Below are 19,284 nucleotides of genomic sequence, written 5' to 3' on the forward strand. Positions count from 1 at the left end.
AAGTTTGTTTTTCGTATATTATTGAAGATGAAAGAAAATTCGAGGAAATTCAATAAATATTTATTGACATGATGATAGTGATTTCAGTTTTTTTTTGTTGCAGTCTACAATAATCACAATTATCAATTCAAACATGATGAATGCGGCTGTCTATATGACTGCTATATTTTTTTTTTGTTCATAAATCGATTCTTGATTGAATCGCACACACACACACACACACAAACATTTAAATAAGAAAAAAAGTTAGGAATATGATTTTCCGTTCCCGTAAAAGTGAAAAATGACAATCAACGAATTATGCACCCAAAATGTTTTCCAACATTAATAATAAAAACACAAAGATGTTTAACGGAAAGAGAGTAAAAAGTTGGATTATGTTCAAAAGAATTTAACAAAAAGAATTGATGATGATGATCATAGAATGAATATTTGCCGATTGAAATTTTTTTTTTCATTCATTATTGGCTGACCAGAGTTGATTTTTTTTTTTTTTGGTGAAATTTTCAATTTTTTTCGCGCCTGAATCCGTTTCACGGCTAAATTATAACTGAATTGTTTTTTTTCTATTTGGCAAACAAGAAACTTGTGAACAGGAAAAAAATCCGAATCGCAAATGCGTGCACAAGTTCAACCCAACAATATACAACACTTGTAATAGTTATATCTTGACAGTAATGGTAGTGTATTCTTGATTCGTGTGGTAGTGGTATTAATTGTTTATAATAAAGTTTCAAAATTGTTTTGCAAATATTCTTGGAACACACTAACAAAATCCGACGATGATCAAGGCTATCGGTAATGTTGAGCCGGGCCTTTTTACCATATATATTCAATCATTTGGCATTTGTGGTCGTAGCCGATGATGATGATGATGATGATGATGTTGATGATGGCGGCGACCATGTCAACCAATTTTCGACGTCATAATCTCGATGCCATTTTCGTTGACGATGATCGTTCATCATTCTTATTCTTATCTTGTATCATTTTTTTTCTCTTGGTCATCATTTGCATCCCAACAGCCACACATAAATATATCCATTATTATCAAAATGAAAACAGAATAAAAACACAAGTATAGCAAAAAAAAAAAATATACAAGTGAGAACCATACACCATACTTGTTTTTCTATTTTCCGAATCATTCGTCATCTGGATTTTTTTCTTTCTCTCTCTTGAGCTTGGAATCTTTGTTTCTATCATTTTTCTTACTCGAAAACGATCCATGTTATGTAATATATGTAATATGACCACGTGTATAATGTATGCCATTGATGATGATGATGATGATTATCAGCCATAAAAATTTTCTTAACAATTGTTATTGATTATTATCATGATAATGGTCATCATCATTATTATTAGGTTCACATTTCAATCTTTAGTGATCTTGATTGACCATCATAAGTCCATTTACATAAATTGGGTTTTTTTCTTGTTTGCAATATGACATCATAACAAAACATTCCATGAATTCCATCATTGATTTATATGCATAGAATTGCCTAGTTGACAGGCACTTGACATTTTTTTTTTCTCTCTAGTTTACTTGAAATCACTGTATTTTTTTTCTAATGGACTGTTGAATAGAAATTCAAATCAAGCCCGATGAGATCTGATGACCAGAGATTCCAAAAAGAGATATGCTAAAGTATTGTATGTATGTGTCAGGGTTATAATTGAAATAATTTCTCGCCTACTATACTCAATTTCTTTTCAACATTATCATCTTGTTTGCATCTTTGAGCTTAATATTGGTAGGCCATAGATAATAGTTTTATTTCTAATTATATGTATACACAAAGTATTTACACCAGAAAAAATAACGTCTTTATCAAATTCCAATGAGAATTTTGAAGCCCATCATGGCTCGTTGATTTGCTTTTTTGAATGAATAGACTTGTCCTTGCTGATCCTTTTTATTCGTTTATTTAATTTTTTTCTCTCTCCCCATATTAGGTTCCTTCAAAGAATCATACAGATACTGTAAAAGACCATTTTTTTTAACTTTTTGACTTGCCATTTCAGCATGAATGAATTGAATAATTCGACACAAGCATCAGTGTTATGGGCAGCACAAACAAACCTGACATTCAATTTTATTCCTTCCTTAAAGCTGTACATGAACTGATTGATTGAATAGAAAAAATTCAATGAAGAATAAGATCAAAACGACAATACACAAACACACACTCATATACATAGATCATGAAGTAAAGATTCCTTTTTTTGAAGAGGTCTTATTATGTCCCTACGAAGTTCCATGTTTGATCCATTTCACTTACTTTTGGTTGTCTTTTTCTTCTTTGTCATTTATATCTCCTGGGAAAACGGACAATTTTTGTTGTTGTTGTTTTTGTTGTTGTCATTGTTGTTATACTAGCCATTGTTAATGTTGAATTCATGTTTCGTTAGGAAAAACCGATCCATCGTTTTTTTCAGAAATGATCTGATAGATAAATATGTGTGTGTGTGTGTGTGTGTGTGTTGAATGAAATCAATGGTCAATTGTCAAATGAGTAATCTAGGTCCTCAATTGTATGTTTATGGCTAAAAAGAAAATATTCACAATGTCTAGTGTGTGTGTGTGTGTGTGTGTGTGCCGATGAAAAAATCATGGAATTGGAATTTTTATGACAAAAAAAATGAATGTACATTTCAATCTTATTTACTTTCATGATCTTTCATCTATTTTTATATGAATATTCAATATTCTCTATATTTATAAATTATGTAATGCCTAATGGTGATTCAAATATTTGCAAATCTGTATCACCGGAAATGTTCTTTTCACTTTACACTCTTTCAAAATTTTTAAAGCTCATTGGATGACAGACAGACACAAAATTTATTGAAATTGTTCCCCAATGGTGTGATCTATGTTTAGTCATATATTCTCACTACAACATATATGAACTGCAATTATTATTATTATTGTTTTGTTTCCGTCATTGTTAATAAATTTATTTTTTCAGAAAGAATTAAGATTAGTTCAATATAAATAAAGATAAAGAATTTTATAATGGTTCCTATAGGAAATTATTCCACCATTTAATGCATCTGTATTTTTAGTAATTTTTTTGGATTTAAAAACCACAATATTTATGTACTCATTTAATTGTATTAGGATAGATAATTTCTGTTTTGTGAATCTTCCTGCAAAAAAAAGGACCAAGTTTATTTCAAAGTTTTTTTTAGTCTTTTCAAAGTCGATTCATATATGATCAGATGCTGTTGTTGATATCCTTTTTTTTCTCAATACCATCAATCTGCCAATTTTTTTTTCTAATTCGTTATAATTTCATGGCCACATATGGATCGAAAACAGATTCTATTCTAATAGTTTGTCACATTTTTTAACCATTTTTCCTTTCCCATTGATCACGACCAAAGTAAATAGCATCGTAAATTAAAATTTATAAGAAAAAACCGTTATATAATGAAAAAAAAAATCAAATTGAGAGTTAAATTGAATTTTTTTGGAAGAAATAAAAAGACATTTTGGAATGTATGACGTATGTGTGTGTGTGTGTGTGGGTGGCACATGCCCGCGATCCAAAAATAAAACAGTATTGTAAAGTGAAAAATGAATTCATAACATTATTTATTCTATATATACAAAGCGAGAATGCGAATATTCATATAGAAAAAAAATTCATGAAAATAAAACACATTTTATTCACATATGCATACTAATCATATTTTCAAAATAAATTTTTGTTTCGATCATGGTATACCGTATTTCTTCACCTTCTTCTTTTTCTTTTACCAAAAAAAACATACATTAGGTTTATCGATTTTTTTCTTCTATTGTTGAATGAAAAATTCTTTATTTCAGCCTAAAAAAAACTGTAAACGATTATGAAAAAAAAAAAATTTTTTCATGGAGAAAAAATTAAATAATGATACTGGAAAAAATTGGCGATACACACATATTAAACAAAAAATGGCAAATCAACTTGGAATGAAAAGAAAGGAAAAAATATTGAAACAAATGGATTTAGAACAGAATAAACACACCATCAACCACCTACAAAAAAAAGTGAATGTTGAAAAAAATTTTTTCAAAAATATTCCTGATTGATGAACACTAATTTTAAATGGGAAAACTATTCCAGAAAAAAAAGAAATCGTCGATCGAAAAATCCAAGATCAAGCTGATGATGATGATGATGATGATGGCTTTTTTCTGAAGAAAAACCATGACCCATTATTTGGATGGTAACACATTAGTGTCTGAAACATGTTTTCATCAAATTTTAACCATTCATGATTTTCAATCATATATTTAATTTTATTATGATAAAATTAAATGTAAAAGAATTTTTTCATTGAGTAACACTTTTTAGGGCGTATGTGTGTGTGTGTAGAATTGACAAAAAAAAGAAGAAAATCTAGGAATAATGAAACTTTGGTCTTTTTTCAAGAAATTTTTTCCCTTTTTGAAACTTTTTCACTATCAAATATGTGCAAATAATATATTCTCTGACGAAACGATTACAATTTTTTTCTGAAACGAAAATTTCGATGATCCATTAATATTCATTTCTTATGGTTGACGTTGATGATGATGATCATCATTTTGAGCCAAAAAAAAAAAACACAAGAAAATTTCTGAATTGCGAGAATTGCTAGCTTCTCTATATCTATTTTTCACTTGCAAAGCAAAAACTTTGTTCTTCGATTTTATTCTCATTATTTTTAGTTTCCAAATAGTTCTAGGAATTGTAAACGAAATTCTGCCCATATGTTATGCACAAACTTCGATGATCATCTTTGATCTAAACATGATGATTATGGTGATGATTTGGCTCACGCTCATACATACATACACATTAGTCAAACAGGTTTTCATTGTATGGATACTACAACGTTGCCTAATGATGATAGAATCAGATTTTCGTATTTTATATGATCTCTTCATTTTTTTTTCTCAATATTATTGCACAAGGTTTTCACTGATTTGAAATGGATACCAAATTTTGTTCTTATATCAAATGACAATAGTGAAAAGAGAATCAGTTTTGCAAGAAAAATGAAATAAAAAATCAATAATTGAAAATTCAATCAAAAATGTCAATTCTGATTGTTTCAAAGATTTTATGAACCATGATTTTAGTACCATATTTCATACAGTAAACGCATGGATAAACGAGATGGAGTCGTTGTTGACTCTCTTAAAACTTTTTTTCCGTCCATAGTCATCGGAAAAAAAAGAAGTCTTAGTCCGAAAAAGATCATCTTAAAATGATCTAACACAAAATCAAATCATAATGAACAAAATGGTATCCGAAAGGTTTGCTATTATTCAATGGTTCAAGACGGTTCAGAGTCGATTAAAAAAATCTCGATTACGTGCGTCGTTGGTTCAGTGGTAGAATGCTCGCCTGCCAACAGTTGTGGATCATTTCCTCCGGATCCGGAAGTTCGCGGGCGGCCCGGGTTCGATTCCCGGACGACGCAATTGGCCATTAAATTTTTGTCCAAAACAAGCTTTTATTATACTTTAAACTTTTCAAAGGAATCGATCATGCCACTCGATCGATCAAAAGGTAATATATATTTTTTTTATTGTTCAGAATATACGCAGAACATTCATATTCAAAATGTGTTGAGAAAAACCGGAAAACTAACAGTCTGCTTGGTTTGGCTGCATTGATGGTTATTATTTCTATGATGATTTACTCTTTTCTTAAAAAACCTGTTTTCATTATCATCTTCATCATCGTGTTTGAGATTGCTTGAGATTTTTTCAATGCAATATTCAGAGAGTTGAGTCAAAGAAAATGTTATCTAAAGCGGTTGTTATTATCTAATGACCAAAAATGGCTCAGATTGTTTCAGATTGTTCGTCCGAAATTTGAATTTATAAATTCTGAATAAAACAGCGTCGTTGGTTCAGTGGTAGAATGCTCGCCTGCCAACAATTCAAGGATCATTTCCGCCGGATCCGGAAGTTCGCGGGCGGCCCGGGTTCGATTCCCGGACGACGCAATTGGTCAATTAATCTTTTTGACCAATTTCCAAACGAATTTTGAAAATCTGGTTCAAATGTTAATTCAAAATATACTAATTGCGTGAACTAATTCTAGATGGCGCTAATAGACTGTTTTGTGAAATTATTATCAAACCGCAATATTGATAGCGCTATTCTTCAAATTATTAATAGGTACATTCATTTGCGATCAATAATCATTGAACAATAAATTTATTGCGATATTATATACTGCGTTCGATTCCCGAGCGACGCAATGATAATGGTCATGGTAAACTTTTTTTGCCATATTATCGACCAATACAGAACAAGTAAAAAGAATAATTTATTTCATTCATTTTATTCAGGACAAATAACAATTCCTATATACCAATAAATAGGAATTTTATACAAAAATAGAAAAAAAATTCAAACAAAAAACACAAATAAAAACAATAAAAATTTATGAAAATGTATCATTTTCAATTTGTTTGAAAAATACACGTATTGGGAATAATAAATTCTACTATACTTGGTAGCCACGCCATTATTAGCTCATTTTTCGTCCATTTTGTTGTCCATCAAAACGTTATGTGATCATCATCATTTTTATTATTCGTCATCCATTAAGAGTTTCATGTTTGATGTGAAAATAAAAGAAAAAAGTTTTATTGCAATTGAAGGCAATGATGATGATGATGATGATGATGACAAACACACACACACAAAGAGTAAATTTTCAGTTCTACTTCTTTAGCTGTTTTGGAACTTTCACTTGAACAATAATTATTCCAAATGTATCATCATCATAAATGTGGACAAGTGAGGACAAAACTTCATAATTTTTTCTATCAAATCATTTGTCGGCAAATTCATGCCCGGTATTATTTATTTGTAAGTTTTCTGAGTTTTGTCAAGAGTTTATCTTCTGATTGTTAAATGTATTTTCTGTAGTTATTTTAGGTTATTTTACCAAAAAAAACTTGGTTGAAGAAATTAGTTCTGTACGGTGTGACAGTAAACTATTAGAAAGAAAAAAGAAAGAGAGAGTTTTGATGTTCCAGAACTACTCACACATGCATCTTAATGGGCAGATGATGGACCATTGGATATATATAGACAATACAGTCCAGTTATTTTTTTTACATCACCCGAAAAAATTGGCGAATTTAATGGTCCATATTATGATGATGATGATGAGAGATTGTCGGATCATTGCCGTTGCATCATTTTTTCTATTGCTTTTTTTTTGATCATTTGATTTCAAATTGCCCTGTTTTTTGAAAAAAAAAAATTCTCAACTCAGAATATTGTCATTTTTTTGTAAATTGAAAAAAATTAGGTTGATTATTTTCAATGGGCCCAATTTTTTCTTTTTGCCTCTTTAACCAAAATAATATTCAAATAAATGATGATGATGATTTTGTATACTTCCCCCTATTTCTACCCACTACTTCTCTCTCCTCTACTTTCCCGGAAAAAGAAACATTCAAATTGCATAAAAATTCACCTAGCCTGATTCTATATGAAAAAAAAATAAAAACTTTCGGCCGTCAATGTTGTTTTTGTGGTTACAATTTTTTATTTTATTCTTTTCCTAAATAATCATGACATTACCTACACATATTTGTTTGTATTGAAAAGAATTGACGATCATGTGTATAAGCGTATATGATCCGCCATCGTTCGGTCATGATAACAAATGTTTTTTTTCCTATTCAATTCGATTGTTTATATTGATGGATACATTGTGATTTATACATTATACATTGTTTCCGTTTTTTGGTGTGATTATTGTCATAGTTTTCGATAAAGACGACGTTGCTGTCGATGTTGTTTTTGTTGCTGATTTTTCTATTTTAAATGACACTTTTGATGTGATTGTTGTTAAAGGTTTCATTGAAAATTTGTTTGTAATTGGCGATGATGATGATGATGATGATGATGATGATGAATATCGACGTTTTGTCATGTGTTTCGTTAGAAATCCTATTATCCATGATATCCATAACTTGAATTTTGATTTTTTATTTTTAGATTTTGTTGTTGATTTTGATGATTCTAACAATGGTATATGGTGTTTAATTTTTTTCACTTTTTTCGTAATTTTAGCTGTTTTTTCAGTTTTTGTTTTTGCTTTAACTATTTTAGGTGTAGTGGATAAAGTAGTTAATGAAGTTGGTGTTGGTGTTTGTGTTGTTGTTGTTGTTGTTGTCGTCGTCGTTGTTGATTTTATCGTAGGATGTGGTATCAATGTTTCAGATGAATATTGATAAAAATCCTCTGTTTGAGCTTCTGATTGATCGGAAAATAATAAACGTCCATTACCATCATAATAAAGAATATAGTATAGAAAGATGATTAAACCAATGAAAAAGCCAACCATAAAACTTATGATCAATACAATGGTTACATTTAAACTTTCTGGATTATTTGTCGTTACCACCACCAATGTATTTGATGTTTCAACTACTGGAATAATAAAATTATTACTACTAGTTGTCGTAGTACTGGTAATAGTGCTGGTTGACAATTTCAATGCTACTAGTGTTTCCAATTTCATCATTACTATCATCATTATGAACCATAATTGATTCATCATAATCGATTGATTCAATCATTCCAAATGTTGATTATATTTTCTGTTTACTTTTTATAATCATAAACAAAACAAAAACTTTTCGAATTTTGTTTTTCTTGATGAAATTTGATTTAATTCATTCATTCGAAATAATCAACAATGTGTGTATGATATTGACAAAAATTTAAAAAAAAAATTTGATTTTTAATTTTTATACAAGGAACAATATATTATTATTATATATGCAAATGTATCAAATCTTTGAATGATGAAACAATTTAAAATCTTCATACACACACACACACACATTGGTATTAAATTAAAGCAAAAAAAAAAAAAAATGAATTGATTCCATATGGACGCTTGTTTGTTTATCTGTTTGGTACGAATGAATCCTAATTTCCCAAAATTGCTAGCCCCATTACTACCACCACCACCACCACAAACCACTTAATTTGATTTGAAGAAAAATTTGTAAATGAATTAAATTTATCTGTGTGTGTGTGTGTGTGTGTGTGTGTGTGTGTATTTTTCGTTATTTGTTTTTATTTATTATTACTGGATGACTATGTTTTTTTTTCTTTGATGTGTTATCGTATTTATTATCGTTTTGATCATGAACGATATTCTTGTGGTAAGAAAAAATTTAATGGTAATGCCCATCGTTTTGATTTAGTCGATTGCATTCGTTGTTGATCTTCTTCATAATCTTGTTGAATAAATGGTTGTGTTAGTTCAAATTGTTGTGGCTGTAATCGGCTAGCTGGCCGGCTTATTGGTGTTATTCGTGATGGAAATGATGATGAATGTGATGATGATGATGCATGATGATTATTTATGATTGGTTGAATGGCAGCTGTTTCTGGATTTTTTATTTTTTTTTTGTTTGCATTCATAGCAACGAAAAAATTTTAATTTGGCACTCAAATACAAGAATTATAATATTAAAAAATGATGATTTTTGGTGGGTGATGGTGTAAATGGATGGATTAGATGAGAGCTAATATTTTTATGTTGGATTTCAAATGAAAGCTTTACGGAATAATAGAGGTAACCAGGAGAAATAAAAGGTTGGAAGCAAGGAATAAAATTAATCTTAAGGGATTATGGGTTCAGAAATTAAATAATAATTACCCTCTTCACTTTGTTGCTGTTGTTGTTGATGTTCAAAATCTTGTGAAGAAGCAGCTAAAGTGGCGGAAGATGATCTTGATGGAAAATAAGAATCGGATTGAGCTGGTTGCTGTTGAACAATTGGAGCCGGTTGAAATGTTTGTTTAATTAATGGTGCAACAGGTCTTTGTTGTTGTGCAGGTGAAACAAATGAACTTGGCGTTTTTGGTGATCCTTTAATTGTTTGTGGTTGTATACGTTGACGTTCATTACCGGCTAATGCATAGCTTGATTGTTGTTGTTGTGGTTGTTGTGGCGTAACAGCACCACTCGTATACGATGAACCACTCAATGAACCGGATGGTCCTGTTTGTTGTTGTTGTTGTCCGTAACCGGCAGCTTGTGAACGTGATTGTGCTGCAAGTGCAGCAGCATTTTGTCGATCGGCTGGGACTTCATCCACCTCATATTTTGCATCAGCAGAATCTTTATTTGCTAGACCTTCTTCATTAGAACGGATTATGGCCTATTTCCCCACACCCAAAAAAACCATTTCGAAATCCAAATATAGAAATTCAAAAGAAAATTTTGTAACATTTCCAAAAATGGATTACACAAGTCAACTTACCCGAAAACCTTCAGGGCCGGCGGTATAATCCACACGTCTCATACGATTTTCAGAATCACGAATAAGATAGAATCCTAAAAGTGAAAATGATTCGTGAGTAAATATTTTTTTCTCATTTTATTTTGATATGACCTATTATGTACTGTATTAAATAAGGCGTTACCTCCCCTATTTTGTTTATTTGAAATTTTGATTCAATCCTACTTGTCTATTAATTGCTTTATATGGCGAATCTGATTTCTGAATCATCATAAATTTGTATTTGTTTTTCTACGTTTGTATGACACATTCAGTTTTTGTTTTGTTTTCTTTTAATTTTATAAACATACCGACAATATTTCCGTTAGCATCTTGTGATTCTTCACGAGACATTTCGGAACCACTTTGTTCATCATTCACTGCATAGGAAAATGTATATGGTTCAGGTGCTGGATGTTGATTATCATCATCACCATCAGGTATTGGTGCAGCTATAGCTGCTTGATCACTTGGTCGTTGACGAATTGGACCTGCAATGGCTGCTTGATCATCTTCGTACTAAGAAAAATTTTTTTAATTAAAATTAAATATTTTTATTGCTAATCAATAATCAAACTTACCTGTTGAACTGGAGCTGGTTGAAAAGTTTGTTGTACAATTGGCTGAACATTCGGTGCAATAGCGGCTTGTTGAAGAATTTGTTGTTGTTGTTGTTGTTGAATCTGACGGGCTGGACTACGATTTTCATTCAATAAAGTTTTACCATATGAGCCACCTTTTTGTGCCAAACAAGTGGTAAAAAATGTGGCAAATATGAATGAAATTTTTACGATAGACTGTATGCAGATAAAAGAGTCATGAAGATGATTATTTTTTATCGGGTATGAAATTCGGAAAAAAATAATGAGATTTTTCAATATTTTTATCAAAAAAATTCACCTTGATCTGCATGATAATAGAATTATTCTGGATTTTTTATATTGTTGAAAAATTATTCTGGAAAAAATAGAGAAAAAACTTATTGAAACAATTAATGATTGTAGTAAGAAAAATAATTCAAAGTATATTAAACGGATGAAAAAAAAACTTCAGATTCGGTATTGTCCACTGTTGATGATGTTTAAAATATTATGAAAAAATTGGATGTTTTACAATCAACAAAAAAAAATATTCAAATGATGACCATTTTGCCACATACACACCATACAAATACCGTGTTGTGGACAATACGTTTTTGAATAAAAATAAAATAAACACCTATCACGGAATATTTTTTTTTTTGGGATTTTCCCAACCGATTTCTCAAGTGTTACGATAATGAAAAAAAAATTTAACACTCCACTTACACAATTGTTTTTTGGGCGATTTAAAAAACCGTTGTTGTTGTTGTTGTTGATCAAAGATTAATTTTTTTTCGGTCCATGATTTTAATGGTGCCTTTTTATACTTTAGCACATTCATAACTTGACATTTAGAATTTTCTTTTTTTTCTTGTTCTTTATTTTGTAGCATCATCTCTTCAAAAAAAAAAAATTTCTTCAAATCAAATCCTCTAACATAATGTTCTTTTCACGTGCAAAAGTTTGGATTTTTTTTCTTGTCTGTAGGCACTGTACGTACGTCGTACATAATGTGTTGTCCCAACAACAACAACAAGAGAAAGGGGCGAGATTCATTAATAGCGAATATTGTTGAAGAGTCTTCATCATCATTTGTTGGGCCGTGTTTGCATCTGTTAGTATGTAATATATGATTGCTTCATAATGATTTTTTTTTATTATGGAACTAAACAGGTCCCTTTACAACATATATACAGGTTCGAAATCGAAATGTTTTTTTTTCTCCAAAATCCAAATCTAAATCCAATCTTTCATTATTACCTCTTCAATATTAAGGTCCTCCATGCCGTGTTGGATATATCATGATGTTAACGAAACAAAAAAATTTGATCCATACGGTCATAGAAAAAGCAAAAAAAAAAGAAAAATTTTTTAATCAAATAATTTTACAACATCAACATACATTTATAAGAATAATTGAAGAACATGATCAAGGATGCCGATACACACAAACACACACACACATTGATCAAGAAAACATTTCGAGATTATCATCATCATCATCATCAACAACATCATACTTTTGATGATCATCAAAGAGAAAAAAAAAATAAAAACAACAACAACAACAAATACATTGAGATTATGACATTTATGAAACGGAACAAATGAAAAAAAAATTTTTTTTTGATTAAAAACTTGTTACAATAAAAAGTTATAATCTTTATTTCTGAAAAAATGAACAATAAATTTAGTTTATAATAGTTAAAAGAAAATTTGGTAACATACAAAGTGTTGGGTTAACATTAATAATTTTCACTTGGATCAAAAATCACAAAATTACAAGAAAAGCATAAACACACACAAAATGATTTTCACATCAAAAAGTTCGATAAATGTGCTTTCGACTATTCAGCCATATTCACAAACAATGTACCGCAACAATTCTCCCGCCGAGAATGTGATATCCAAACCAAACGATTCGTTGGTCTCCACAATTCTGTTCCATTAATTCGAATTTTTACAGTACGACATATGCCATCAGAACCATTCTTGACTTCCATTACTTGTCCAATAGGCCAATTAGAACGTTTAGTCAGATATTCAGGCAACATTAACCAATCACCAATTTGCACATCAGTCGATTTGTTGGTTGACATTCGAGCCAATTTCTTCAGGTATTGGGACATCCATAATTTGGCAACTTCTTTGACAAATTTTGATCTCTCATTTTTCATTTCCCATACGTTGTCCATATTATTTTCTTGATTTAGATTCATGGTACGACCCATCCATAGTTCAAAGGCAGAGAAAAAACGGCCATCATTTTGTATTATCGGTCGTTGGTTAATAACAAATTCCACGTAATTAAAATTTCGTTGCAAAGAAAAAAGTGAACGGGCCTTTTTTGGCAACATTTTCAAGCATTCCTTCACCAATCTAATCATTCGTTCGGCTGCACCATTCATCCAAGGCGCCAATGGTGTTGACGTTTTCCAATTAACAGTATTTGTTTGACCAGATAGGGCCAATTTATTCAATTTTTCACGAACAGCCATAAAATTGGTTGCGTTATCCGACCACACTTCCGTCGGATATCCAACTTGATTCCACACGGTTCTCAAAGTATCATATAACGAATTTTCGGACAAATTTTCGAGAACACTAACTTTAACCGCTTTTGTTGTTCGACACATAATAACGATTCCATAGCATTTTTTACCATTTGCAATAGTTAACGGTCCAAACGCATCCATCATTATACATTCAAATGGCTTCATGAACCGTTTCTGAATTTCATGTAATGGTCCCAGTGGTTGTTTAATTGCATTACCTCGGATCATTCGGCATAAGACACAATCATTAATTATTTTTCTCATATGACGATTAGCATTTGCAATTCGAACTTCATTCAAAACCATTGCTAATGACATTTCACATCCACGATGAAGCGATTTTTTATGTGCCAATTTCAACATTTCGTTAGCCAGAATTGTATTTTTTGGAATCCATATAGGGCGATTTTCCAAATCTCTTGACCAATAATGCAACAGTCCATTCTTATCGACCAAATTATCTGCGCGTTTCAATTCACTACGTTGGTAAATCAGGTATAAGGTATGTAGAGCGCTAAAATGAGGTTTTCGGTCGGTAGCACTTTCCATCCAATTCAAACATCGTTGTATCCATTTTGTCATTTTTGAAATCACACCGCATTTGTCCATCCAATTCCGCACCGTTTGATCAGGAATCCATGTTTCTCGAATGGTACAAATCAATTTCGTTACAACAGGTTCACTGCTATCAGCGATCATTTTATCAATATCGATTTCATATGGTTTGACGGTAATATAACGTTCAGCGTTACATCCTCTCGAAAACAAATCAGCAGGATTAAGTTTACCACTTATGTGCCGAAACTTAGCATGAATTTCAAACCCAGTCATTAGAATCGAGAGCAATCGACGTGCAATCGAAATCTGAAATTCATTCGGTGACGATTTTAATCGATCAATGTTTATTTGCGAATCGGTAAAAATTTCAACTTCGCCAACATATTTCAAATAATCAACAATACGCGAGGTGGCTTTAACGCCTTCATATAATGCCAATAATTCCAAATCGACGATTGTTCGACCACGTGGAGATATTTTAGACTTTCCAAAAATCAGATCTTTTCCCAAATATATGGCGTAACCATAACCATCAAAACTTGCATCCACGAAACATGACACTTGCCTTAGATCTTCAACATAACGGACAAATTTAATTTCATTCAATTCATTTAATCCAATCGTAAGATCGTTGATCTTGGATACAATTTCTTCGTCTAAATCATCATCCCAATCCTTATCCTGGATTGTAGCAAATTCTTTACGAAATAATAATTTCACAGGTTCACAAAATCCTAAAGGATCAAATAGTTGACCAATAAATCGTAATAATTTTCGTTTCGTATCAATTTTATCAGGGATTTTCCAATTAATATTCAAATAATCATCGATACAATTCCAAACCAAACCAAGCAATTTACAGCTTGACGATTCGATTCCAAAACAATCACGAATAAATGTAGAATTCGAGACCATTTTATGTAGAACAAAACCAGACGATTCAAACGATGATTTTGCTTCATTCATTACATTCAACAACAAAGATTCTGAATGAGATACGGCGAGCAAATCGTCCATATACATAGAATTTTCCAAAATACTTCGTGAATTCAACGACATGTTATTAATAATGGTTGACACAACTTGCGTCAATATTGCTGGCGCACTAATAACACCAAATGGCAATACAATCATTTGCATTATCATCAATTGATTACTTTGATTCTTCCATAAAAATCGTAAATATTGGCGATCAGATTCATCGATAACGATTTGTAAAAACGCCTTTTGTAAATCACCAATACAAAGAAACGGAGCCATTCTAATTCTCACAAGATGAGGCAATGTATTCAAATTCAATGATTCACCTTTCCAAAGCAAATCGTTCAATGAATTCCAACCGAATGACGCATTCAATACAATTCGAAACTTGGTAGTCGCGGCATCAGGTCGTTCAACTTCATGATGTGGGATAAAATACCCATCTGTTTCATTAATAATCTCGGCATGATTATTTTCAACAAATTTCATTAATTCAGATTCATATTGTTCCAAAAGACCTTTTTTGCTCAAACGAGATTGCAGACGATCAAGATGTTCAACCGCTTTATTAAAATTATTCGGTGGTCTTTTGCTTGAGAAAAACGGTAGCTTAACTTTAAATCTACCATTATCCAATTTTTCTATTTGTAAATTCATTTTTCCATCATCAACTTCTTCAGGACAATCATTTTCATTCCAATTTACAACACGTTTTTCATTTCGTTGTTCAATAACGTTGATCACTTTCATTGATTCAAGATCTATATCGCCAAACACGGTATGCCAAACACGGTGACCATCACGAAATAATTTGGCCATGTAATCTCGACCAACAATAACATTGTTTAATGGGACACCATCAGAAACATAGGCCTCTATGTTTGATTTGCCATCAGGATGCGTTATAACTATATCAGCAACCTGTTCGACGATTCGGGACATGGATTTTTCGAATCCACAAATCTTTATCGGTGTGACTTTACGCCGGCATTCTAAAGGAGCCAAATTGCTGGCAACAACTGATACGTCAGCGCCGGAATCTATTAGTATGTCACATTCATTTCTGCCGATACGGCCACGGAATTTACCAATATTAAATCCAGTTGAACCACGCACGACGTTCATGTCCGCGGTAGCCACAGTTTTTACTTCAGTTTCAGCAAAATTTATACCATGCAATGATGTCGGATGATTGCTATTACATGATGTACACTTTATTACGTCCTTTCGACGGCAATCCATTGATTTGTGTCCAGGCCATAGACATATATGACACAAACCTTTATCAAATACAATTTTCTTTTTATCGGAGCTGGACAATTCACTTTTACAAACGGTAGCCATATGTCCAGGCTTATCACACAAAAAACATTTCTTCATTGGGTTAGCCATCACAGATCGAACAGATGATACTCTGGGCTTTGGTTCAACATTTTTCACAGATTTTGCCGACAACTTAAGCTCAGCATTATGTTGTGCCCACGTTAGGGCATGGCGATGAGCCTTTTTAACCCGTTCCACAAGATCGTCCAACGATTGACATTCAGCAATGATTTTTTCTGATTCTTTTTTCCAAAATTTATTGGCAATTTTCCAAACTATTTGGGACGTGTTATCGACATAACGAGGACCCAAGTTAAACATGGCATTCGCAAATTCTTCAATTTGCGTTTCAATCTTTCCAAGACCATCGGTATCGTATTTGTCCTTCACATTGGTCATTTTCAGTATCATCGACTGGATGTACATATTTATGAGCTCAGGATCTTCGAATTCTTTCGACAAGGCTTTCCAGCTCTTTTTTATATCCATTTTTTGGGTTTCGCATCGATCCCATATCGAAGATGCTTTACCTCTTACAATACCGGAAATGATGATTCTTTTTGAACTTTCAGAAATATTTTTCCGTTCAATAATCAGCGATTCAACACGACTTTTGAACGCTGGCCATTCAGCAACATTATCCTTAAACGATTTGATTGAATTTACAATTTTGTAAATCGGTATATCATTTTTCGCATCAGGATTGGATCCACTAGACGAAACACGATCATCATCATCGAGATGACTACCATGAGTACTTCTATCATCATTATCAGCATCAGATTCATTTAGATCCACGTCATCATCACCATCATCATTATTCAATAATTCATTCAGATTAACATTATTGATCATTGCCTTCAATATATCGTCATATTTTTTCCATAATTCCAATTCATCTTCATCAAGTCCAGCCGTACGATTTTCGAATTCTTCGTTCAGTTCGGACACCAGTTTTCGATCAAACTTTTTCGATTTGAAAGATTTCGTGATTTTTGCTTTAAAAACTCGATCGGACAATTTATCCATGATTCAATAATCCAAGATTCAAATTCAAACGATCAATTCAATAAATTCAAAATTCAATCCAAAAATCAATTCGATTCAATAAGATATTCAATAAATTCAATTCAATTCATACAAATCCAGGCCAAATCACTTTAAATAAAAGAAACTTGTTACAATAAAAAGTTATAATCTTTATTTCTGAAAAAATGAACAATAAATTTAGTTTATAATAGTTAAAAGAAAATTTGGTAACATACAAAGTGTTGGGTTAACATTAATAATTTTCACTTGGATCAAAAATCACAAAATTACAAGAAAAGCATAAACACACACAAAATGATTTTCACATCAAAAAGTTCGATAAATGTGCTTTCGACTATTCAGCCATATTCACAAACAATGTACCGCAACAAAAACTGTTTTTCATTTCATATACAAATCAAATTTTTTATACTAAATAAATCAACACTTGTACGTGCACGTTCAAAAGACTTTTGATGGTAATAATGTTCTAAAATGATAATTAGCTTGATTGATTTTATGTTAGATGTCTATGTAGCTTGTAAGCTTAATTCACGAATTGATTTTTTTTTTGTTGCAAATTTGAATGTAGAATCAATTTCTATGGTTTATTATACCTTTCGGTTATGTTTTAATTTTCATTTCAAAATTTTTTTTTTATCAATTTATAAAAATTTTTTGCACGTCCTCGCTCACTCGTTCATGAGTGAGTGTATTTATCTAGATAGATTGGTTTTGTTGTTGTTGTTTTATTTTTTTAAATTAATTTTACATTTTGGACAATCATTATCGTTATATATTATAAAAACATGTGTGTGTGTTTGTTCAAAATTCAACAACAACAACAACAACAACAAATCGATCGATAAATGAATTGACACAAATCCAAAGAAAAAAGTGTTTCATTGTGTACAAACAAAACAAAACAAAAAATTCATTTAGTTACAGCTGACCGATTATTTGGGATTTTTCTTTTGACCAAACTTGAGTTTTGTCTTGGAGAATAAGTCGGTGACATTTTTTTTTCTCTCAAGGTTCCAACTGTTTATAAACAATTGTATTTTTTTTTGTTCGTAATTTTGACAACTCAATTATTATTATCATTATTATTATGAACACAGGATGAATCGTCAATCGATCATCATTAGTATTTTCATTTTTTTTTCTAGTACTTAAATTGATTATATACAATGTGGAATAAATGGAAATTTTTTTCTTTTTGTTTTAAAGATTTGTCTGATTTGAACGATGAAAAAAATCAACTATTTGTTTTATTTGTTCAAACAAACATTAAAAAAATTAACAACAACAAAAAAAAGATTATTCAACATGATAATGATAATGATGATTTAAACAGCGGAAATTTCCATTCAAAAAGGATTTATCTTTGGATTTGTCAGTTAATATATTATTATTTTGATTGGATAAATAAATAAAAATCCGAAAAAAAGAAACATAGAAAATCTGTCTCAAATAATTTATACATTAACATATTTAATCGTATCAAATCGGTACGGTTTAAGTTCAACTTGATGATGTTCATCAACAACATGATGATTTAGAGGAAATGTTGTTGGAGAAAAAAAAATATAAATTGACGACTAAGAGAGAGAGAGAGAGAGAGAGAGAGAGAGAGAGAGAGAGAGAGAGAGAGAGAGAGAGAGAGAAAAAAAAATCTTTTTCAAAAAAGTCAATTTCGTATTTGCTACATTTATCTTTTCATTGGAAAATATGTGATATGAATCCGTAAATTAGTTGGATAACCGAATCAATAGAATGGCCAATTTATCCATTAAATGATGATGAAGATAATCATCATCATCATCATTTAGTGGAAATGATTAATATGGAAATTGGCTTTTTTTCATACAATTCTCTTACTACTGTTTTTTTTCATTTTAAAACATCAAAAATTAATCTACGTTGAATATAAAATTCAG

The 19,284-nt window shown here is 31.1% G+C and overlaps 3 protein-coding genes and 2 non-coding genes across 11 annotated transcripts; 2 read left to right on the forward strand and 3 right to left on the reverse strand.

Annotated features, from left to right (window-relative positions):
- The first annotated feature begins 5,360 nt into the window (after positions 1-5,360).
- TRNAG-GCC (transfer RNA glycine (anticodon GCC)) lies at positions 5,361-5,466 on the forward strand. Its single transcript has 2 exons — positions 5,361-5,396; positions 5,432-5,466. It is a non-coding gene; the product is annotated as a tRNA-Gly (tRNA).
- A 424-nt stretch (positions 5,467-5,890) lies between these two features.
- TRNAG-GCC (transfer RNA glycine (anticodon GCC)) lies at positions 5,891-5,997 on the forward strand. Its single transcript has 2 exons — positions 5,891-5,926; positions 5,963-5,997. It is a non-coding gene; the product is annotated as a tRNA-Gly (tRNA).
- A 1,197-nt stretch (positions 5,998-7,194) lies between these two features.
- Positions 7,195-8,662, reverse strand: LOC142597357 (uncharacterized). Its single transcript, XM_075728955.1, has 3 exons — positions 7,739-8,662; positions 7,488-7,498; positions 7,195-7,250 (listed from the first exon to the last, which is right to left on the reverse strand). Exon 1 carries the CDS (start codon positions 8,577-8,579, stop codon positions 7,740-7,742), a length of 840 nt encoding a protein of 279 aa, XP_075585070.1. The 5' UTR covers positions 8,580-8,662; the 3' UTR covers positions 7,195-7,250; positions 7,488-7,498; position 7,739.
- A 1-nt stretch (position 8,663) lies between these two features.
- LOC124494897 (uncharacterized) lies at positions 8,664-12,482 on the reverse strand. Of its 7 annotated transcripts, none has more exons than XM_075728954.1 (7): positions 12,288-12,482; positions 11,218-11,295; positions 10,899-11,114; positions 10,629-10,836; positions 10,300-10,373; positions 9,693-10,197; positions 8,664-9,590 (listed from the first exon to the last, which is right to left on the reverse strand). In XM_075728954.1, exons 2-7 carry the CDS (start codon positions 11,227-11,229, stop codon positions 9,580-9,582), a joined length of 1,026 nt encoding a protein of 341 aa, XP_075585069.1. In that variant the 5' UTR covers positions 11,230-11,295; positions 12,288-12,482; the 3' UTR covers positions 8,664-9,579. The 7 variants fall into 7 exon arrangements, with proteins under 7 accessions (XP_075585069.1, XP_075585064.1, XP_046914136.2 ...); XM_075728949.1 differs by lacking the exon at positions 12,288-12,482 and adding an exon at positions 11,625-11,753 and having other exon boundaries at positions 8,664-9,420; XM_047058180.2 differs by lacking the exon at positions 12,288-12,482 and adding an exon at positions 11,625-11,751.
- A 61-nt stretch (positions 12,483-12,543) lies between these two features.
- LOC124496019 (uncharacterized) lies at positions 12,544-17,729 on the reverse strand. The gene is made up of 2 exons (XM_047059476.2): positions 17,581-17,729; positions 12,544-17,521 (listed from the first exon to the last, which is right to left on the reverse strand). Exon 2 carries the CDS (start codon positions 17,342-17,344, stop codon positions 12,746-12,748), a length of 4,599 nt encoding a protein of 1,532 aa, XP_046915432.2. The 5' UTR covers positions 17,345-17,521; positions 17,581-17,729; the 3' UTR covers positions 12,544-12,745.
- Between the last annotated feature and the right edge of the window lie 1,555 nt (positions 17,730-19,284).

The sequence above is a fragment of the Dermatophagoides farinae genome, chromosome 3 (genome assembly GCF_024713945.1).
Source record: "Dermatophagoides farinae isolate YC_2012a chromosome 3, ASM2471394v1, whole genome shotgun sequence".
Classification (NCBI taxonomy): domain Eukaryota; kingdom Metazoa; phylum Arthropoda; class Arachnida; order Sarcoptiformes; family Pyroglyphidae; genus Dermatophagoides; species Dermatophagoides farinae.